This window comes from Mytilus edulis, chromosome 11, assembly GCF_963676685.1.
Source record: "Mytilus edulis chromosome 11, xbMytEdul2.2, whole genome shotgun sequence".
Taxonomy (NCBI): domain Eukaryota; kingdom Metazoa; phylum Mollusca; class Bivalvia; order Mytilida; family Mytilidae; genus Mytilus; species Mytilus edulis.
In genome coordinates this window covers 76,937,864-76,962,179 of record NC_092354.1, presented here as the reverse complement: position 1 = coordinate 76,962,179, position 24,316 = coordinate 76,937,864, and the positions used below count along the sequence as shown (strand labels likewise).

General features: G+C 31.1%; 1 protein-coding gene across 26 annotated transcripts; it reads left to right on the top strand.

Moving 5' to 3' along the window:
* Positions 1–2,802: 2,802 nt before the first annotated feature.
* On the top strand, positions 2,803–21,827 carry LOC139496317 (cysteine dioxygenase type 1-like). Of its 26 annotated transcripts, none has more exons than XR_011657622.1 (7): positions 2,803–2,876; positions 11,363–11,740; positions 14,187–14,422; positions 15,019–15,188; positions 18,375–19,327; positions 19,452–19,730; positions 20,227–21,827. XR_011657622.1 is itself a non-coding variant. In XM_071284825.1 (5 exons), exons 2-5 carry the CDS (start codon positions 11,496–11,498, stop codon positions 18,399–18,401), a joined length of 678 nt encoding a protein of 225 aa, XP_071140926.1. In that variant the 5' UTR covers positions 2,803–2,876; positions 11,363–11,495; the 3' UTR covers positions 18,402–21,827. The 26 variants fall into 26 exon arrangements, 5 of the variants coding, with proteins under 5 accessions (XP_071140926.1, XP_071140927.1, XP_071140929.1 ...); XR_011657621.1 differs by having other exon boundaries at positions 2,842–2,950; XR_011657618.1 differs by lacking the exon at positions 19,452–19,730 and having other exon boundaries at positions 20,134–21,827.
* Positions 21,828–24,316: the final 2,489 nt, after the last annotated feature.

Genomic DNA, 24,316 nt, shown 5'->3' with positions numbered 1-24,316 from the left:
CGATATTTCGGACCTTTCGATAACACATTTCGTAGAGAAATGTTATTAACAATGTTAAGGTCACCGGTAATAACGTGGCCAGCAGGATTATATATGAATTGGGAACTAGCACAAGTGCAATCAGGAGGTTTAGACTTGAAGTCCAAGGCCGTAACTAGGCAACTTATTTTAGTGAGGCAAAATAATTGAGCCGAGCGAAGCGAGGCGAAAATGTTTTTGGAGAGTATGAAATGAATGGTGCAAAATCCTGCATTCTAGGCATTTTTAGAGAGTTTGATAATGTTTTGAATTTGGACACTTTTTATATAAATTTTTCATATTTTAAGACTTTTACTAACACCAAATTTTTTTAACAACTTTATTTAAATTTATATGTAAGATAATCATCCAAATATCACTGATTTGAGTCTGCTGCCAGAACATAGAACATACATCGATTCAGTAGAGTTTTCAAATTTTTTCTATGGACGGTTCAATCAAATCGTTTCAGAATCATAATTTGGTCTGCTGATATCCTTATCGCGGTGAACATGGAGCATGACAAGACCGCACAATCTTTCGCCACTCATGCATGCTCTTTTCCAAGTTTTCAGTTGTTCCAGGGCAGTCTGTGTTTCTAAAGGTAGCACATCATCATCAACACAATGATCAATGTCTTCTTCCAATTCCTTCTCCATCAGCAATTCGGTAGCAGCATCGGTAGTAACAGTTTTGTTTGCAAAAGGGAATTAAGCTTTCCTGTAAGCACCATCATACGTGGTATTTTAGTTCCAGAATCTATAAATTTAGGGGTTTGGGTTTGGGGGTGTCCGATTCCGAAACCCCGAATATAAAGAAATGAAATTCCGTAGTCCCGAATAAGTAAAGACAAAATCCTGTGTTAAAGGTTCTTCGATTCCTCAATAATATCAAATTGGAATATGGGATATTCTTTCAACTTTTAAGGTTAAAGAAACATGGATAAAAACTAATCCATGCATTCATGTTTCATATTATTTATATTTCATTTATCTGTAAAGAGAAAGTTTAAAGTTCGTGAAATGAATACGCAGACAGGATTTGCTCCTTTGCGATGCCCAGTACTTGATTTGTCAAAAGTTGGTGAAACGGAGAAATGATTACGCAGACAGGACTGCTCCCTTCTGAAGACCAGTACTTTATTTGTCAGTCTACTTATCGTTTTTTGATTGTTCTAATGAAGTTATATGCAATACTCATACTCTGTTTACCAAAAAAACTAGTTTACTAGAATTATTCCTTCTTTACCTTCCTTTTTCTGCAAGAGCCTGTTTTTAACTAAAGATCCATGATGATTATCGTTACTAGGTTAATGTAATCGAGAAACATCACCCGTTGAGATGCTGAATTATATATATATTATATCCTTTATATATAGTTTAAAAGGAATGATGACAAGTTATAGAAATTAAGGTTGAGACAGAACAACAAATGACTATTATATTTATATATATATGTATTTAAAAAAATAATCATTGTCGAAATTTTAGTGAGGCAATTGCCTCACTTGCCTCAAGGGTAGTTACGGCCTTGAAGTCGTCAATATCGAGATTCTGCAAAACGCGTTTGTAATTGAATATTTTAGTTGCAATAGGTTTGGTATAGGTATAAGAAATTATTGGTACAGACTGGTCTTTGAAATAAGGAGGTATTTTCGATAGAACTAATTTATGATGAAGGATATTGCCTAGGTTGACGCCATCGAGACCTTTGTTGGCAAAGGAAAGATTTAAAAAAGATCTTTTCTCTTTTTCATCTTTTCCAATGCGAACTGGCTTGAAAAGTCTGTGACTTGCAATATCCGAAATTATAGCTTGAAATTTGTATTGGTTTGAATGAGGGTTTGTAACAGTGGATTCCAAACATAAATTGAACAGAGAATGAAGTTTTGTAAGGGGTAATGAATAAAGTTTCGTGCGAATGTGATGAATACCTAACGGATTTTGTATGAATGACAGCAAGTCATTAATAGAGACATCATGCAGAGAAGGTGATGTATAATGACGATGACCATGACTGCGTCTACGTCGAGGAGTATAAAAATATTCATCACATTCACCGAGTTACACGAAGGACTAGATAGAATACCTATACCATCAATTTTGTCATTGCAGCCATACGGTGTTGCAGTTCCTAATTGTCTAATCCAGTAGTCTTCTTTTTGTCTACGGAGAGTCGTTGAAAGATTAGGATTGTTAGAGCTATGGTATATCTTTTCGATAATGCGAACTGTCATAGAAACGCAAGTTGAGGATTGTTATAGTCCTGTGGTATATTTTTTCGATTATACGAACTGTCATAGAAACGATGGAATGATCAGGCTGAAAAAATTCTGATCATGACAGAATGTCATTTGCAGTGAGGTTGATATCTAATCTATGGCCTCACATACGTTAGTTTAGCCTTTCTTTCGTTTTACCGACGTAAACCAATCCGCAAAGGTTACACTCTAATCCATAGGTGACATGTATAGATTTACAATTCAGATCATCGTAACTCCTAGTAAAATAAAACTGTTTAGTTAAATTTCAGTGAATTGAGCATCTGTTATAAAATTTTTGACAAGTTTTGCAATGCATTGATCGTTCAAAAAAGACGGGGTGCCAATCCCCGCCTCCCTTTTCGGGATCGGTTGACTGTTGAGACCATTTGCGATCTTTTGTGGTAAATTTATCAAAAGTCATATTTTTGTTTTGTTTTGTTTCGTTTCGTTTCGTTTTTTTTTTAATTTCATTTCTTATTTTCGTTTTGCTTCGTTTCGCTTCGTTTCTGTATCATTCCTCATTTTTTAACAACCCGACTAAATAGAGAGAAACAGACTATAGATCGATTTGTTGACATTGGTATTTTAAAACGTGGTAAGTATTTTTCCAGCGGTCATATCTACTGTAACCGAGGTAAAGTCGTGTGGTATAAATTTCAATTAGTTTTGGTAAGTTATCTAGTATTTATTTTGTCTGTATTTGTCATCTAACGTTAGTTTTTTTCAAGCTTTACAAATCCTTGTCTTTAGATTTATGAAATAACCACAAATAGTGACATTATCAGTCAGGGGACTTACTTAAACCACAGGAGGTTGAAAAGCTCTACTGTGATAGTCGAGTTGACATATTTATAGACCCTCATTGATAGGATTTCAACCTCCTGTGCTTAAACAAGTAATTTCTAAATCACTGATTCAAGTAACATTATTCCCATAAAGGTTGGCAGTTAGAGTTGTCTTTCTTTAATAATCACCTATTTAAGTCTCGAGATTTAAGTAGTACAAATTAATCACTAGAAGAAGGGATTTAATTTTATTGTAGCTTTAAATATAGAATACTAATGATCCAGGGACTAATTATGTGTCTAAACTTATCAGAACCAACATCTGTGTTGTCTAGGATGACCAGGTCATTTCAGGTGATGACCTTGTACTGAATCTAGGATAATGACATAAATATCACTTGTTTAAGTATCAGACCTCAATTTCCTTCCCAAAAATCACTTCTTTAAGTATCATTCTTTTAATAACCCCTACTAATTTCAACACCCCCCCCCCCGAACAGTGAAATTTTTATCGCGAACAGTAGAATTTTATTACATAATCTGAAAGGTGAAACCTTGAACTTCACAGGGAAAATACTCCCTGCTGTGAAAAATCTTTTAAGAAAGCATCAGTTCATTATGTAAAGCCATTATTATAGCATTTTTTCAACTGAAATAGAATTTTCAGCTAAATGATAGCATCAAAGGCATATACCTTGCTTCTTAAAAGAAGCAAAAAGTTCATATTTTTTATTTTACTAATTAAAAAATATGATTTTAACCTTTATGTGTTTAAATTTTGTAAAAACTACAAAGTCCCAATTTGTGAAAAAAACTCGAATTTGCTACTCAAATAAGTGATTTAAAAATCACTTATTTCAGTAAGTCCCCTGACTGATTATTGTCAATATTGACAAAGCAACAATTAAGTTTCACTTTGATGTTTGTGGAAGGAGAGTTTAAGGTTGTTTATAAACTCTGAAATTAAAATTAAAAAACAACAACAAAAGAACAACTGTTGGCAACAAGTGAACAACAGTGTAATGATTGCTGCAGTCCTTGATGAAACATAGAGTGGTGAACCTGCCAGGGAGACCCCATATATTACACATTTGTACTAGTGTGACGTGATTGCTTCCCCTAGAAAACTTAGTAGATACTTAGTCAGCCGTAAGCGGTTAAGGAAGTACTTCTCTTCTTTAGTTCAGTAGGTTAACACTCTGCCTTGTAACACAGAGTCCCGGGTTTGAGTCCCGGTGGAGACCTGAGATTTTGCAAGTACAATAACCCTTACAGAAATGAAAAGTTTGCTGCAATATTGCAACAATATAGCGGCAATATTGCGGCAAACAAATTTGTTTGCAAGAAGTGTTTGCAAGAAAGTTGCAAGTTGTTGCAGCTACCTGCAATATTCCCGCAATGTTACTGCAACAAAGTTTGTTTGCAAGAAAATTGCAGCAAGTTTACTGCAATGTTGTAAGAAAGAATTTGTTTGCCAGAAAGTTGCAGGAACCTTTTCTTTTATTATTTAAGGAATGACTATTTGCAACAACTTTGCAAGAAAAGTTTCTTTAATAATGTCAGACATGTAGTAATTAATGCACCAATATTTCAAGCATTTTAAAATATTACATATGACCTGTTTTTTTTTTTTTTAAAGATTTAAGGTTCAAATAATACACAACATATGGTTTCTTTGAACATTCGGTTATGGAATTACTTCAAATTATCTAAATTTGTTATGGTCATACTTTATTTTACTCAGATATATCTGGATATTTGAATAAGTCATTTGAAATAATCTTCAAATAACAATTAATGTTTATAAAGAATTCCTAAACTGCACGTTTATCACAATTATATGATATTTTGTAAGGAAAGAATACTTTGGTATTTATTTCAACAAATTTAATCTAAATAATTGAGTCATAATAATTTTTGTTCTATATGTATTATTATGCCTTTTTGTCACTTTTTTGTGACATTTTTCTATAAACAATATTTTTAATTCTAATATTTTCCATCAAATGAATTTAGCCTCACCTGCAGTTTAATTTCTAGTATCATTATTTTCAAATTATTTATACACAAATTATCTTTCTCATCTCAATTAGTAATATGAGCTGGTGATAGAAATGTAATGTGCCATGCCCATCTGGTTTTCATTTATCTCTGTGGAGTGGTAAAGACAGGAAGTACCATAAATTAATGTACACAGAGTTTGAGGCCAAATTAAGGGCAGAGCATTTCTTCTTTGTATATATGTCCATTATAACTTATAACACCAAAGATAAAAAAGAATGTATTTATAATTATTTTTTTATTATAATAAATAACAAATATTCAAGATTTAGGCAATTGATATTTATAATTATGGGCAAATTTCAAAGGGATCACATTGAAACAATACCCTAAGCAACCTTGATCAACATATATTCAAAATTTGAACTGGACATGAACATGCATACAACAAACAAAGATGTCTTCTATCAGGAACAAAGTAATATGAATTTTACAATGGATTTAGACATGTTAGATCTAAAAGTTCCAATTGATTCTATTGACACTGGGTAGTGCAGATGATAGCCTTTAGTTGACATGACTCTTGGATTCAGGAAGATTGGTGTTTACACACAATTTGAACAACATCTTTTGGTAAGTACAATGGAGTTGAATGTCCACCATTTTGAATAAGTGCATGCATGCTCTTTAACAGTTCAAATAGTGATAAATAAAGAGTCTTCTTAATTTAATAGAGTTGGCAAAAGTATTAGACAATAGATTTATGCACATGAATATTATCAAAATTGTGTACGACAGGAGATATTTTTTTTAAATCTTTTTATTACTGTATGTTTTAGAAATAACATTACTTAAATTGAACCAAGAAATCTTCTAATAAAAGCAGTTTGGTATTAAATCAGAGATCTGTTACGATTTAACTGCCAATATTAAGAGGTTTGTCAACAAATGGCAACAATGTATAGCTTTCATATATATAGCACCAAATTTTTTATGTTATTTTGAATAGACAGAAAAATATTACAGTCATTTCTTATAATTTAATTCTAAATTCCATTTTAAACCGTAAAAAACTATGAAAAGACGTTGATGACATCACGGTCACATGACTAAATTATGTATATGGGCTGATAACAAAATAACGTCAGCCAATCAGAAGACACGTTACATCCAAAATTAAATTATAAAGTAGTAACTTATATCTGTATATCTTTATAATTCTAATTATTTTTTTTATGTCTACTAATTAAAATTCTTCAATTTTTATTTTGCAGTATTTTTGAAATCAGAAAATTCAACTTTAAGGACAGTGAGTACAGAGAAACAGAACTAAAAGTACACAGATGTAACACAACAACCTATAAGCAGAGACCATTTTCAACCTATAGAGGACAGAGACATTTTTTTTTTATTATTAAATCATAAATTTTTAAATGTTTAGTTTTTAATTCCAAATTTTACACCTGAATTGTTGAAAGATTTGCTGCAATGTTGCCGCAATATTGCAAGAAATTAATTTTCCTGCAATATTGCTGCAACATTGCAGCTAATGAACTTGCCGCAATATTGCTGCAACAATCACAGCTACTGATTTTCCCGCAAACATTTGCAGCAATTTGTTGCGGCAATGTTGCAGCAACTGTTTGCAAGAAAACTAATTTGCATACGAAAAATGAATATTTGCAGCAATATTGCCGCAACTATTTGCAGCAACATTGCCGCAAATATTTGCAAGAAGCCTTATTTTTCTGTAAGGGAATGCTCTGTCTTTTGTGGATAGTTGTCTCATTGGCAATCATACCACATCTTCTTTTTTATATCTCCAGTTACACTAGTCCAAATAATTATGACGACTGGCAAGGCTATTTTATTTGTCTTCTGTAGCTCTTCCTAGGCGCCCCAGAAAAAAAATTAAAATAGCCTTGCCAGACTTCATAATTATTTGGTGTAACATTTGTAAACAACATTTTTAAACATGTTAAATACTAGTTTTCAACTTTTGAAAGAATGTTTATTTTTTAAAAAAGTATTAAATTCAGAAATTTTCATGAGATATTGAAAAATCACCCCATATTATTCAGGATTTTCTGTGTCATCCAGTAAAATCCAGTTGACTTTATTTCCATTGCATTTCAAATTCATGTTGATCATGTTGATTAATTCAATATAATTTTTTCATGGTGCATGTTTTTTCAAGAATATGTCGAAGAAAAAGCTAACCTCAAAGTCAAAATCAAAAGTTCTGAAATAAAAAAAGTATCATATATTATTTGAAAAACATAAATTATATAGACTTTGTTCATAATTTCATGCAAAGAGAAAACTTGTATGAAAAAAGTTTGTAATTCAGTAATTATTTTCTGGTCCAAAATTTTTGGTCCTAAATGCTCTTCAACTTCGTACTTTATTTGGCCTTTTTAACATTTGTTCATTCACTGATGAGACCTTTGTAGAATCAGGCGCAAAAATATTAAATTTCAATCCTGATATTTATAATGAGGACATTGTACAGTAAATGTTGTAGAAATTGATCACAGTGACTCTATAAATCTGCTGTTGACTTCTGGTTCTTAATTTACACAAGTCAATCCACCAGATAACAAGAAGCAGATTAGAAATCATGTAATGACTAGACTGTTAAGAATGTACATTGTCAGCAGATATTCTTCTATAGATAATTAGGAGATGTGATGAAATGTTTGCCAATTAGATAACTATTCAAAAGAGTCCAACATGACATAGATTTTAGCAATTAATTTTATTTTTAGGCCACTGTAGTCATATCATTATACTATTAATTTGAAATTGCAATAAAGTTTTATACCAAACTATAATTTGAAAAACATTAAACTACATGTACAGTAGTTATTATTCTCACTTGAGATGTACTATCCATTTCATTGCTATTTTAACATGTTTAAGCCTTTATCATGTATAGACTATATAAAAATAGTTTATTTAGTCCTTGGGTTGCTGGATACAACGATAAACATGTGTGACGGTAATGGAATTTTCCACTGGATGCCATTAATGTTGAACACTGTAAGGATGAGAGATTTTGATCATTAGTTTTCAAGGTTATTTACCTAGTTAATCAACAACCATGCTTTATAGATATATGTTATGAACATTGAGAACAATTTTAACATGTTCAGTATCTTTTTATCATGTGTATTGATTAATGTTGATTTTGAATGAAATATGTTTTCCAATTATTAATTGATGAAAAGATTTCTAGCTATACATTTTTAATAAATTATCTTTTGAAATATTTTCACAGTTTGAATGACATTTCCATGAAATTTATAATTTAATGCTTGAACTGGCTTGCTTTTTTATACAGTGAAACCTACCTTAATTAGTTCTCAAAATCGTTTATATGATACATATATACAGTAATTAGGACTTCCAAGACTGCAAATTTATAATTTATGGTCCTGAATTTGCTAAATTTTTATGCCTCTGTCGTAGCAAGGGACGCTTTTTGACGCCACCCCCTTTACTCCATAATGACGCCTGTATAGTACCTCAGTTGAAACGCTTTGACTACAAAATGACTGCATCAGACTTAAAAAAATTTGTATCCAATATAAAAAGGATATTCATGAGAATAACTGACTTGAATTTCATTGATGAAATATTCATTTTCACAATGCACTAATACTTTAAACCTGATAATTTTTTTTGTAAAAAAAATCCTATGCGAATCAAGTATGTGAGAAAAAAAAATCTGTGGAGGAAAGGGTTAAGTTTTACCCTTGTCCATCCATACCAAAGTTGGCTTCCGTTCTCTAACTTTATTTTTACCTCAATCAAATTCAATTTGTATAAAACTTATACACATTAATGCTTATAACCACAATATACAGATCAAGATTGACTTTTGGGGTGTCACTTTTATTATTCCAGAGTTATGCCCCTTTACAATTGGACAAATTGATAAATTTTTTATTTCTGTTCTCTAACTTTAGTTTGCCTCAACCAACTGGCTGCTATGTTTTAAAAATAAATATAAAACCACCACAAAGTTGAAGTTGGGCATCTTGATCAGCGCTACTTTCTAAAATGGCAACATACTTGATTTTTGGTTATATTAGGTCTGACATTTATAACAGCAAATTTAGGAGAACACAGAAACAGTCATGACAGTGGTATCCTTCATTTTAGTGCCAAAGCATATTGGTTAATAAACATGATAAATGTTTTGCAGTATTGCCAAAAGTTTTCTAGGAAGGAGTCTCAGAGAAGAATTTTATATTATTTGTTATTAATAGAGTAAAATGAATAGAAATTTTGTTCTAATAGGAAGAGATATTATTATAGCTTTGTTTATAAATAACAATTTCAAAATAATGCTGTTAAAAAGGTCAAATATACATGTAGAGCTCTATATACATGTGTTTGAATGGTTTTACACTAGTAATTTTGGGGCCCTTTATAGTTTGTTGTTCGGTGTGAGCCAAGGCTCCGTGTTGAAGGCCGTACTTTAACCTATAATGGTTTACTTTTTAAATTGTTATTTGTATGGAGAGTTGTCTCGTTGGCACTCACACCACATCTTCCTATATCTATGTTTGCAAATTAAGTTGACAGATTTTTGTAAAGAATAAAATGAAACAATCTGTGAAATAATTTATAAAGTTATAGCAATTTTTTTTTTTTATATAACATAAATATTATATATTTAAAACTTCCTTAAAAGCAGGAAAATTTAATTTGTCATGATTTAACTATGCTTAAAAGTCATCATGTGCATGCTATTAACTTGTCCACAATTAACATCCTGCATTAGAAAAAAAAGCTATATACTTGGAAATGGTCCACTCCTCTCTCTATTTTAGAGTTTTTAGAAATAAAAAAATATTATTATATTATGGTTCACCTGATTGCAATCTGATTACATATTTATAGGTCTTTAGGGGACATGGTGAATACCAACATAAGTAGCATTTTATGTCAAATGCTGTCTAGTAAAGTCTCCTATTTTTGTTGCACCTTTAACATTTTTCTCACTTTTAGACAAAGTTCTTCTATGTTTTTCTCTATTTGCAAAAATGTAAAAAGATAAAAATGATGTGAGCCAAAATAGAAAAAAAAGCCTATCTATAGTCTAAATTCTTATATTTTATCAAGAAATGTTGAAGAGCTTAAAAAGTGCAGTTATACTTTCTATATATATATATATGTATCAAATTCTAAGTATTTCAATAATTTGTGAAAATTTGAATTATGATGTGCATAATCTTGTATTTTCCCCAAAATAATGTCTTCAAATTTATTCTTTTTGGGAGACTAATTAATCTAATTTATATATAATACATGTCTGTTCGTTCTAGCTATTGACTTTGACTTTAAAAAAAAAAAAAAACTTTTCATGTGTTGAAGAATTAAATATTAAATACATTTATTTTCACAAGCTTGTAATTTTTCAGGTTGATATATATCATGTATATATTATAACATTATTTTCTTGAGTAATTAATTGATGGTAAACATGAGAAAGATAAAAATTTAACCTTTCCTGAAATAGATAATGATAATGATTTAGTAAATAATTGTTGAAATGCTTTTTGCTCTTGGTGCCAAAACAGAAGTCTCTGTTGAAAAGCCTTCATTTAATCAGTTACCAGAATAACATTACTTGATCATGAATGTTAAAAGACCTTAAAACAAAACTAGGACAAATTGCTTTTGGTAAGGTCTATTTCGTGCTTATTGAAGCAAAAATATTTATTTTAAGCAAGTTGAATAAATAGGCTGTCTGTAAAATTGATAAAAACATGCTCATGTACTACTTAGTACAATGATAAAGTTGTCATTTATGATATGTTTTCCTTTATATTTAGTAAATAGATTTTCTTTATCAATTTTGTTCTCTGAACATTTTTAAATATTGATAATTACATCATGACTACTCAGCATGTTATATGTGTGACGACCTTGACAAAAGTTGCAACCATGCAGAAAGCCTATTATCTGCACAGAAAAGTATCTATATGTATGGACCCAGTTCAAATTATGTGCTTTGCATTGTAAATATTAACTATTCAAGTGTTGATTTTTAATGGTATCTGCCTCTATATAGTGGACTTTAGCCAGTGGTAGTAATTAAGCTTAAGCTGAAATTAAGTCTACTTGCAAATACTGTTAAAGTGGTAGTAAGCTTAAGCTGTTTGTGTCCACTGTTACAGTTATCAATTTTTACCATCCAAAGTTTCAAACAGTGAGAATTGGAAGAGAAGCCATTGAAAAATTATTCATTTTAGTTGAAGTTAAAATTTCTTTTCTTTTTCAGAATATCAAGGACAGATAATTATATATTGACATCATAAAAAGGAAAGGCACATTGCGACTGACAAGAATAGAGGACTATTTTTATTTGTTTGAAAACAGACTTGAACTGTAAAGTTTTGAAATAAAAACTAAAAATGGAAGTTGATACTTGTGTAAAAAATGAAGATGTGAAGATTTCCGATTGTAACGAGACTGAGATGAAGGAATACCATGACACTGATAAAATTGTACCGCCAAAAACATTGGATGATTTAATTAAGGAATTACACAAGGTGTTTGCATCAGACAAAGTGAATATAGAATATGTGAGCGCATTAATGAATATGTACAAAAGTAATCCTAAAGATTGGAAAAAGTTTGCCAAGTTTGATCCACATAGGTAAGATGCAGATACCAGTTTTTTTATAAAAAATATTATTCATATATGATGTAGATACATGTAAGATGCAGTAACCTTCTTTTGTTATAACTTAACATACACTACAGCTCGGGTGGACTTTGCTTTGTCCACTTGCCCACAGTTGGAGTGAGCACCTGCAGCTGATGGTCAAAATTTCTAGCTTGTCCACTCTGCCCACCCATAGGAGTGGGCATGTAATTACTTTTGATGAATCAAAAGATTTGCAAGTACAATCAATTGAAAAAAAAGTGATAAGCATATGTAATCAATACTAAAAAAAAGAGAGATTATACATGTAGCTACATGTAGAGTGGGCATTGGGTGGGCTGCCCACAGGGAAGTAGGAAAAAGCAAAATCCACATGGGCTGTATGTTGTGTAGGTACAATGCAGTAACCTGGTTTTGTTATAACTTTACTTGGGTAAGATATGGATGCAGTAACCTATTTTTGATAACATAGGTAAGATGCAGTAACCTAGTTTAGATAACATAGGAAAGATGCAGTAACCTAGTTTAGATAACATAGGTAAGATGCAGTAACCTAGTTTAGATAACATAGGTAAGATGCAGTAACCTAGTTTAGATAACATAGGAAAGATGCAGTAACCTAGTTTAGATAACATAGGTAAGATGCAGTAACCTAGTTTAGATTACATAGGTAAGATGCTGTAACCTATTTTTGATAACATAGGAAAGATGAACCTAGTTTAGATAACATACATGTAGGTAAGATGCAGTAACCTAGTTTAGATAACATAGGTAAGATGCAGTAACCTAGTTTAGATTACATAGGTAAGATGCTGTAACCTATTTTAGATAACATAGGAAAGATGAACCTAGTTTAGATAACATACATGTAGGTAAGATGCAGTAACCTAGTTTAGATAACATAGGTAAAATGCAGTAACCTAGTTTAGATAACATAGGTAAGATGCAGTAACCTAGTTTAGATTACATAGGTAAGATGCTGTAACCTATTTTTGATAACATAGGAAAGATGAACCTAGTTTAGATAACATACATGTAGGTAAGATGCAGTAACCTAGTTTAGATAACATAGGTAAGATGCAGTAACCTAGTTTAGATTACATAGGTAAGATGCTGTAACCTATTTTTGATAACATAGGAAAGATGATCAACCTAGTTTAGATAACATACATGTAGGTAAGATGCAGTAACCTAGTTTAGATAACATAGGTAAGATGCTGTAACCTATTTTAGATAACATAGGTATGATGCAGTAACCTAGTTTTGATAACATAGGAAAGATGTAGTAAGTGCCTCAGTTAGATGAGAAGCCTACATGTACATCTTACACATACTGTACATATATATAAATAAGTCTGTAAGTTATGTTGATCAATACTATTTTGTCCATGACATTGCAGTCTGCTTTGAACAATTACGTTTTACATACATATCAATTACCAGATTAATGTCATGTAAACATTATGTTTGTTTACATATACATTCATGACAATACACTTCTGTGCCAAGAGCTGAAAATTAAATACTTTATCATGTTTATTAAAATAAGGAGATCAGTGGCAGATCTAGAAATTTTCAAAAGTTTGGACCCCCATTTTACCTAAGAGGGGCCTGCTCCAGTCATGCTCAAGTGAATCTCCATAATATGTTTATTTTTTTTTAAATTCCTCAATTAAGGCTCTAAATATGCCTCTGGAGATGTGATTGATGGTTTATTGCATTTCAAACCAAAATATTCTTGTATAAAATTTATTATGATTGTGATGTAGAAATGTTATTGTTTATATGTACATTTGTATTATCTGATCATCATGATCATGATTATACAAATCCTAATCCTAACAATGTTAATTCATTCAGGAAAAAAACGTAATTCAATAAATTGGCAAAGTTATACATCCAAGTGTTGAAGTATTGTTGACAACACATTCAGCTAATCTAACCTTGACATTTAGTTGTATTGCGGTTTTTCTCTTAGCCAATCAGAATGGTCTATGCCTACACACCTTTATAGTCTATTTCATTAGCTTAACATTTTTATTGCTATTGCAATATTGGATCAAATTAGATTTTGTCATATTTAAGCAAATTTAAGAAGTTTCTTAGTATAAGTTACTTATCATTTCCCTTTCATTTACAATTTAAAAAGATTTTTCATATCATAATGATCATAATGATCAATAATACATGTACATGTATAGTTTGTATACATATGAAATATATGCTGAAATAAATATGAGTTTGAAATGGAAAGTTTAAGAAATTAGACACATAATGTATGTGTATGGAAAAATCAATTGTATAACTTATTCACCATCATATATATATATATATATATAACTAGTCAGAAAAATAAAATGAACTTTTCTTAGGCATCAGACTAGTGGCTAAAGGTTGCAGACTTGTATAATTAAAATTTGTTTTCTTTTTCACTCAGATATACAAGAAATTTGGTTGATGAAGGTAATGGAAAGTTTAATCTGATGATATTATGTTGGAATACAGCTCAGGCCAGCTCTATACATGACCATGCTAATTCTCACTGCTTCCTGAAGGTCATTGAGGGACATTTAAATGAAGAGTTATTTGATTGGCCAGAAAATGAAGAAATACACCAAATGGAACCTATTAAGAAGTCCAGACTAGATCTGAATGAAGTAGGATATATGTCTGGTAGGTTTTATTGTCTCACCCTTGAGAGAGGATGAGGGAGGGAGACTTGGACATACATTCCTGGCTTCAGAAGGTTTCAACAAATATTTAAGTTTGTGATTATGGTGATTAGATCACACAGCCATGACATTTCTGTTTGTCAATGTCTTGATTGATTGAATCACTGACTATATTATGGAGGCCACATTTACTGGTGGGCAATCCCATCAGACAATAAGACAAAAATCTCACAAAGCGATTTTCAATGAATATATTATATTCTTAAAATCACCTTTATACATGCTATAAGAATAAATTATGTCAACAATTTGACATAAGAGCAACCATGACTATGATATTAAACCTCAAAAACTTTATTTGTTTTGACATTAGCTGTGAACTACATGTATATCTATATCAATGTATATATACCATTTTGTAAGGAAATTAGCCAGAGGTATTCAAGATGTTATGAAATGTAACTGATATGTTATTACATGTATAAGAAGACATATGATAATGTTTTATGACTCTCATGATTTTATGTATGCAACAGTGCAGTTATATTTGATGCTATGCATCTTATTTCTTTATTTGATGGTATGATTTCTTTGCAGATGAATTAGGTATACATCGTATAGAGAACCCAAGCCATACAGATAATGCTGTATCTTTACATCTCTATTGTCCACCATTCGACGAATGCCAAACATTTGACCAGTTTACAGGTCATAAAAGAAGTGCTGAAGTCACCTTTTGGAGCAAGTTTGGAAAAAGGACGCCCTTTGTATGTATTTTATTTAAACTTACATGAATGAATTACAGCATTTAGCATATACAGCCTGTCCCCTATTGTAGGGTTGTTTTTGTTTGTTTGTTGTTGGGTTTTTTTTTTGGGGGGGGGAGGGTGGAGACTGGACCTTACTCATTTTAAAATATTTTATCATACATATCTCTTGTTGTCTATAATGGTACATGTAGATCAGGACTTTCATTATTTAGTTCATATTTTCATATACATGTAAAAATAAATTCATCAATTCAGGGGGTAACTGAGGTCAGGATTGTATACTGCTTCTAAATACTGGGATGTTATATATATGACCAGTATGACCCCTTTACTAAGAGCATAGTTCTGTAAATATGGTAGACTGTGTGAAAATAGATGTAGGTTAGAACTGTATTTAGATAAAAGATTTGAAGCCAAAGATATTATTTAAAGTAAGTTAAGTTCTATATTATGTCCAAAAAAAAAATGACTGAATTAGATTAAATGTCTAAAAATAGCTTACAAAGATAAAAAATCGTTAGATCTCAGATATTTGATCCAATTCTATATTAGTACGTTAAGGTTAAATTAATCAAGGCCAAATATATAGGACAAGGGAGGTAATAACTGATTATTGCACTTTAATTTTCAAGTAAGACAGATACATTTGTGATACTAAATAGATAATTCACCTTAACCAAGATATTCATAGTTAACATTTTTCTGTTGTTTAGTATTTTTAATTTAAAAAAATCAGGCAATTGCAAAAAATTTCTGAAGTAAAATATCCTTACTGAAATTATGAACAGGAGTGTTTATTATTGCAACTCTGATACTGTCCATCTGAAACTGTCCCATTTTTCTCATTAATAAAATTTTCTCAATAATTTCTGAATTTAGGTATATACATTTATCCTGATTTAGAGTAATTTCTCGCAATTTGATTGGCTGATATTGTCCTAATAAATTTCAGTACAATTTTTTATCACGTCAATTGGAATTATCTCCCTTATTTATTGCGTCAATTGGAATTATCTCCCTTATTTATAACGTCAATTGGAATTATCTCCCTTATACCATTGACCTAATAAAAAAAAGAAAAAACAATTGAGTTGCTTTGTAGTCAAAATATTTTTTATTTTTCACATTTTTTTATTTAATATATAAAATATATTTATTGATATTGTCCTAACATTGAATTTGAATATAATAATATGTAATATAACAAAATCAGGATAAATTCGTTACACAGTGTTCAATTGTCCTAATACGGAATTTATCTGGTCAATAAAATTCATATCGGGTTTGGCTTCGCCCAATAAATTCTCGTATTAGGACAATTGCACACTGTGTAACTAATAGTATCAATAGTGCAGTCAATCTAGCATAAATTTGAACCTTGAAGTAATTGCAACAAGATTTTTAAGTTTTAATCTTTAGAATCATACCTCAAATATACACAGAAAAAAGTCCCATAAAATCTAACTTAAGGAAAACTTAAAATCATGGTTTTAAAATTTCTATGGAGATTTGCATTGTTATGGGAGATAACTCTGCAAAAAATGCAGAAATATCAATAAAAATTGATACAAAATTATAACTTATCTGTTTCTATTTAACAGAATGTATTTATTCTTGATATTTTAGCTGTCTTTGGAGTATAACAAACAACTCTAAAGATGTTTCCATATCTTTTATCAAGCTACAACCTAGATTTTCATAATTCATTAGTTGACCATTTATTAGATTTTTCATCATGTCAAGAATCTCAAATAGAATAAAACTAAAAGCATAATTTATTCTTGTTTTTGTGGTTTAAAGTTTCTTTAAACAAGGTAGATGCTGAACAAATATAAATTACAGATATAAACAATACCAAATATTCACATTATTCACATTATTTTTTCAAAATAGTCACAAAGCCATAAATTTGCAATACCTTTAATAAAAAATATGCAAAAATAATTAAAAATACCCATAACACTTTGGTTTTGTACATTTCATGAGCAGATGATTATATAATAATGTCAAATACCTACTTATAACCCCATCAAAGTATCATATTTTACATGAATTTTAAGAAAATCAACCAAAATGACCAAAAGAAGACTCATTGTTGTAGAGTTATCTCCCTTTCCAATGTTAATTTCCATAACACATTAAAAATGCTGATTTTGAGTTTTCCTCAAGTTAGATTTTATTGGACTTTTTATGCCCCACCTACGATAGTAGAGGGGCATTATGTTTTCTGGTCTGTGCGTCCGACCGTCCGTCTGTCCGTTGTTCCGTCCGTTCGTTCGTCCGTCTGTCCCGCTTCAGGTTAAAGTTTTTGGTCGAGGTAGTTTTTGATGAAGTTGAAGTCCAATCGACTTCAAACTTGGTACACATGTTCCCTATGATATGATCTTTCTAATTTTAATGCCAAATTAGAGATTTTACCCCAATTTCACGGTCCACTGAACATAGAAAATGATAGTGCGAGTGGGGCATTCCTGTACTGAGGATACATTCTTGTTTGTGTATATTTTGGGGCTTAATGCTATAGATTAGAACAAAAACATTTTCTGTTGCAATTAGTTTGAGGTTCAAACTTATGACTGGACTACAATTGTAAATGTTTAATACATGAGCTGCATCAGATTTAATGCAAGTGCACAGATACATGTAACTGCTTAGACTTTGATTGATTTTGTAACCATGGTGACATTCATATATGAAATAAAAATATGAACATGATGAATTTTGGTCTGTTTGTAGGTTTCTTATATCAACTCAATTTTCAAACAGTTACAAGCTTTGTAGAGAGATTTTTGTAATGAAAAATAAGTTAACACAGTCTTCATGCTGAGTGGCAGCCCAGACAGCCCAGGCTAGTAAAATTGCTCTCGGGCCTGTAAAAATCATATCTACATGCCAACAGAATCTAACTAAAATTTTCAAAAATTGAGCTCCGGGCCTGTAGTTTTTATAGTTCATCGTGAAGACGTTACACATGCATTGATATTTATTTGCATGACGTTGATTTCTATCACAATAATACATGTTTTTTTTTTTAATTCTTGCTGTGTTTGTAGCCTTTAGCTGTTTTCTGCTTTTTTTGTCGGGTTGTTGTCTCTTTGACACATTCCCCATTTCCATTCTAAATTTTATGAAATACAGATCTGGCCTTTAACTGTGGTGATGATATTTTCTATTGTTTTTCAGGGGAAAGAACAAAGTAAAAAGAAGTAAAATCTTCCATTGGAGAGCATGAACTAATCACCCATTGAAGAGCAGGAACTAATCATCTATTGGAGAGCACGAACTACTTAAAGAATCTCTACATCGTTAACATGCTTGGTAGATAACTGAATATTCTCCTGTATTTAAATCATCTAATTGACTGGGAGGATAATAACCTGACCTAACACTTATGAGAAATTTGTGATGAATTTGGAAAGATGTGTTAATAATTTTTCTTCATTTATCTGTGGTGGATCCAGGGAGGGGGGGGGGGTTCTGGGGGGGTTGGAACCCCCCTTTTTTTTGGACGATCAATGCATTTAAATGGGAGCATATAGTTGGAACACCCCAAAATTGGTACCCTCGACAAAAGGATCCACAGTATAGATTATATGTATAAAGATTTATATTTTGTTATTTGTGAATATTCATTACTGTTAAATATTTGCATTTTTTAAAGACACAATGAAAATTAATATTATAAAAAAAGTGTTCCATATGTTATTAATTACAACTTGTTTAAAATATTTATGTTCACCCATTTGTCTTCATTTTAAACTAGAATGTTATGTATGTTCTTCCATGAAATGTGATATTTCATTACAAAACTTTTGCCTGTCTGGTTATAATTATCTATTTAGAGGGGGATTATTTTTGGAGATACTTGCTTTTTTATTGGGAATTTATTGTGCAGTGATATAGTAGCTTAAAGATATTATTGACCACCCTTTTGTCATTCCCAAAGAAAATTTGACCACCTTTTTGGTATTATGATGTCCATATTTTGTTATGCATATAAAAGTTCCAGATTCTAATTATAAGTTGTATTTTAATTGACCATATTTTATATTCGAAATGCATACAAGTTTGTAAACATGTCTCATATATGGTTGTGGTAATGTATTACAGATATATCAAATCTCAGAAAATGATAGGTGTCAACTGTTAACATATAAACCTCTCTCTGCTTCCCATATCAAATCTCAGAAAATGATTGGTGTCAACTGTTAATATATAAACCTCTCTCTGCTTCCCATATCAAATCTCAGAAAATGATAGGTGTCAACTGTTAATATATAAACCTCTCTCTGCTTCCCATATCAAATCTCAGAAAATGATAGGTGTCAACTGTTAACATATAAACCTCTCTCTGCTTCCCCCTCAGAAAATGATAGGTGTCAACTGTTAACATATAAACCCTCAGAAAATGATAGGTGTCAACTGTTAACATATAAACCTCTCTCTGCTTCCCATATCAAATCTCAGAAAATGATTGGTGTCAACTGTTAATATATAAACCTCTCTCTGCTTCCCATATCAAATCTCAGAAAATGATAGGTGTCAACTGTTAATATATAAACCTCTCTCTGCTTCCCATATCAAATCTCAGAAAATGATAGGTGTCAACTGTTAATATATAAACCTCTCTCTGCTTCCCATATCAAATCTCAGAAAATGATAGGTGTCAACTGTTAACATATAAACCTCTCTCTGCTTCCCCCTCAGAAAATGATAGGTGTCAACTGTTAACATATAAACCCTCAGAAAATGATAGGTGTCAACTGTTAACATATAAACCTCTCTCTGCTTCCCATATCAAATCTCAGAAAATGATTGGTGTCAACTGTTAATATATAAACCTCTCTCTGCTTCCCATATCAAATCTCAGAAAATGATAGGTGTCAACTGTTAATATATAAACCTCTCTCTGCTTCCCATATCAAATCTCAGAAAATGATAGGTGTCAACTGTTAACATATAAACCTCTCTCTGCTTCCCCCTCAGAAAATGATAGGTGTCAGCTGTTAACATATAAACCCTCAGAAAATGATAGGTGTCAACTGTTAACATATAAACCTCTCTCTGCTTCCCCCTCCCCCTTTGCTTCATTGTTTTAAAAGTTGATGTATATATACTTAGATGCCTAGACCTATTCCATTACATCATTTGTTCTTTTCATTGGTGGTTGTCTTGTCTGCTATCATGTAGTTTTACAACTATAAATGAACCGCATCCCATGTTTAAAAATAAAACTGCCCTCCCTGTCTTCTGACATGCATTTTAATGGATATGCTCTTACCAGCAATTATGGATTTTTTTGTCTCTATTTCAAATTCAGTATCTTGCCTTGTCTATATATTGAGCTATGACGGTCTGGAAGAGGAAATGGGTCATCCATTTCTTTAATCTTCATTTATTTTAGACCAATTATACTCTATTCTTTATTTACTATACTAGATCATAATTCATTAGTTTAGCACCCCCTTATTTCTTATATTTGGCTTATTTTTTACTCTTCATTTTTTGGAACTTTTTTTACGGTAGTTGATGCCTATTAATCTCTATTTTGTACGCCCACCGATTCCACTCACCTGGTGCACTCTTCTAGAAAATAAAACATTGTGAACTTCTAATAAAATTTTAACACAAACTTGTCTCTATTTTAAGATTTAGTATCTTGCCTTGTAAGTGTATAGAGTTATGAATTTTTATTTGTTATTTGTTTTCAACTATTTTATGTGCATGCTCAATTATAGTTGTTGGTTTTGTAAACATTACTATGCTCAATTTTTAGTCTTAACCTCTTTTACATCTATTAATCTATTAACAAATTTATACTTTGGTGAACATTGAATGAAATGCAACATTTTGATGTAATTACTAGTATGCAGTCTCACAACTGGTAACAATTGACATTATAGACCAAAAAGTGACCATTTGTCAAAGACCATTTAGCCAGCTGGCATAAAATGGAGCACATAGTTGAAGTTTTAGTCCTTGAACTTGTTGGCCTATTCTCTCTGTTGCTTTTCACAATATATTGGGGCAGATTGGTGCAAATTGTGTTTTATATGTTTACATGTATTGTTAATGCATTGTTGTTATAAATATAAATATATCATGTAGAGGGTTTTTACAGCTCCAAATGATTTCCCTGTTTGCTAAACCTCCTTACCTCTGAAAAATTGAAACTTTGGTTGTGTTTATCTCTGAAGTACTGCTTTGATTTTGTTGCTCTTTACCACCATTTTTTGTTGTTGAGAACCTTGCAATTTATAGCAGATCCTGGCTATGTACTCTTGACTTTCTTCAGTTATGATATATGCAAACAATGATTTACTGCAATCCCACAATGCAATTTCAAACATGGGAATGATATTGAATCACAAATATGATTCAAGTTTCACTTGACAAGTGATTTTTTTCCTTCAATGAACACCTCATATTAGCATGTAACTTATAGAGCAGGGATCTAAACACCTATCCTGAGCTCTAACAGTGTTTGGTTATACATTTTTACCATAATTTAGTGGATATGCAAATAGGAAACAACAGGGAAATTTAATATATATAACAGTAAAATATTCAAGATTTCATGTATACTGTTTATTTTGTTAATGTCAGTTAAATATTAAAACATATATATATCTTTAACTTTATTTAAAAGTTTAGTTTAGTTTAAAACATATTTATTTCAAATACTGTAAATTCAGAAATTCTTGCGTGCATTTATTATTGCAATATTGTCATTTTAAACTTAAATGCGATTTTAATTTTTACCATTTTGAGAAAAAATCCTGTTTAATTGATTATTCAAATATGCGAGTTTAAAATATTGCGTTTTCAACTCTGTTGCATTTTTCGCAATAATAAAAACCTTGCAATAATTTCTGAATTTACAGTATTTCAAGCTTTAGATTACCCAGAGTCTAATAACTATTATAGAATAGGGAGATATGGTATGATTGCTAATGAGACAAATATCAACTAGAGCTAATAATGTAGAAGTAAGCAACAATGTCATGGTACAGCTGGCAAAAATGTCATGGTACAGCTGACAACAATGTCATGGTACAGCTGACAACAATGTCATGGTACAGCTGACAACAATGTCATGGTACAGCTGACAACAATGTCATGGTACAGCTGACAACAATGTCATGGTACAGCTGGCAACAATGTCATGGTACAGCTGACAACAATATCATGGTACAGCTGACAACAATGTCATGGTATAGCTGACAACTATGAGCAAAACACATACTGCAAAGTAAACTGCATAAAACATTACAGAACCCTACTTGTGTACAAAACAAACTTAAAACAAATATGATATGCAGCAACAATCACTTATTTATGGAATTATATATGGATGGTGCGTACATACAGAATAAAATTGGGTTGAACATGTTTTCAGGCTAAAAAACTAAAACTAGTTTCAACAACAATTTACCATAACAGGTGTAAATGGTATCAAAAGCCATGACCTAGATCTCACCAGTCAGTCAAACATTGATGAACCTGAGAATGATTTATAGATTAAAATATCTGGTCAGAGAATTCATATGGACATCTGTTGTTTACAACAAAGGAGTAGGTTCAGTAAGACCCCTTTTTGGCCTCAAAATATAGCAGTTTTAGAAAATTGTGAAAATGTAATCTTTGAGCTATATCTTGGAAAGTAAAATGCTTCTGCTACATAAATATGAGCTGTTTTTGATAATACAATGCACACATATCGCGTTTTAGCATCATAAAGTCATGCTTAATAACTGAAATCTTCAAAATTTAAGCATTTTGGTTGTTTCCGTCTAAAATGAAAGTGGCCGCATTCGTGTTCATTCATAATATTGAAATGTAAGTTGTATTTGATTATAATACATAACATATATGAAGGTTGAGGATGAACACGGATGTGGCCACTTTCATTTTTGACAAAAGCCATTTGAAAAATGACGTTTTTTGGCATATTTGAGAGATTTGTCATATTTCAGCTTGAATCAGAGCGTTTTTAATGACTAAATCAGTTAAAATCTTTCTCAGAAACTAATCGAATCAATTGAAATAGACAATTAAGGGGGCTCGCGGGTCTAAATCAAATTTTTTATTTAATATAAGATTTCGCCATTTTTTTCTATAAATGAACTTTATCTTATACCTAATAGAAAAATAAAATAAAAAATGGGGGTCACCGATCATTTACGCTCACAATCTGACTTCGAAAGAAGCATACATTTTTGTAAAGGTACTTTTTTCTGTTGAACTAATAGGAGAAAAAGAGGTAATATCGAAATAAAAAACGAATTTAATTACAGAAATCGCTTAAATTTTACAATTATTTAGTTAATGTATAGCTTATTTGAAAACAATAATAAAAAATATAGGTCACCGATGAGTAAAAAAAGATATTTCAATTTTAATGACAAAAAATAGCATTTTTGCACCAAAGGGAGATAATTTGGAGCTTTTTTCATGATATAAACATTTTCAATGTCACCTGGGGCCAACACGAATTGATTTTTTGGAATAATTTTTGTACCACATGATAAAGTAACAACTACTAAAGGCAATAAATAAAATTTGTAATAAAAAATAAAAGTTTATTTTTTTTCTGAAAATCTTATACCCGCGAGCCTCCTTAAGTGTTCAAAAAGTGTCCAAAAACTTTCGTTAGATGAACCTGACATTTGAGGCCAAAATCGGCCCTTACCGGACCTACTCCTTTTAACTGCTTAAAAAACTTTTTATAATTCAAAATGAGGAAAAGATCAGATGTACCCCTTCAGATTTACATATATGTAATGTCTTGAGAGCATTCCAAATACACCAAATATAGTTCAGCTATTGCTTAGGTTCAATGACAGACTGTACACATTTATTTCATAGTGCATTTTTTAGACAATAACTGAAAATAAAAAAAATCCCACATGTGCTCTCAAATTATATCAAAATTATAGAAAACTTCATTGGCTCCAACTTAAAATATGGACAATTCTATGTTAAGGGAGTCTTGGAATCTTTTGACAGCTTCCAAAGTGCTATTTTTTTCACCTTTTGCTACTGGACCAAATCACTACAAATTACTTTAAAATTCATGACCTAATTTTTTTAGTATAACTTCATCCCCCTCCTTGCTATTTGAG

Coding starts and splice junctions, on each gene's coding strand:
- LOC139496317 (XM_071284825.1), top strand. CDS start 11,496: ATGGAAGTTGATACTTGTGTAAAAAATGAAGATGTGAAGATTTCCGAT. Junction 11,741..14,186: donor GCCAAGTTTGATCCACATAG/GTAAGATGCAGA, acceptor TTTTTCACTCAG/ATATACAAGAAATTTGGTTG. Junction 14,423..15,018: donor TGAAGTAGGATATATGTCTG/GTAGGTTTTATT, acceptor ATTTCTTTGCAG/ATGAATTAGGTATACATCGT.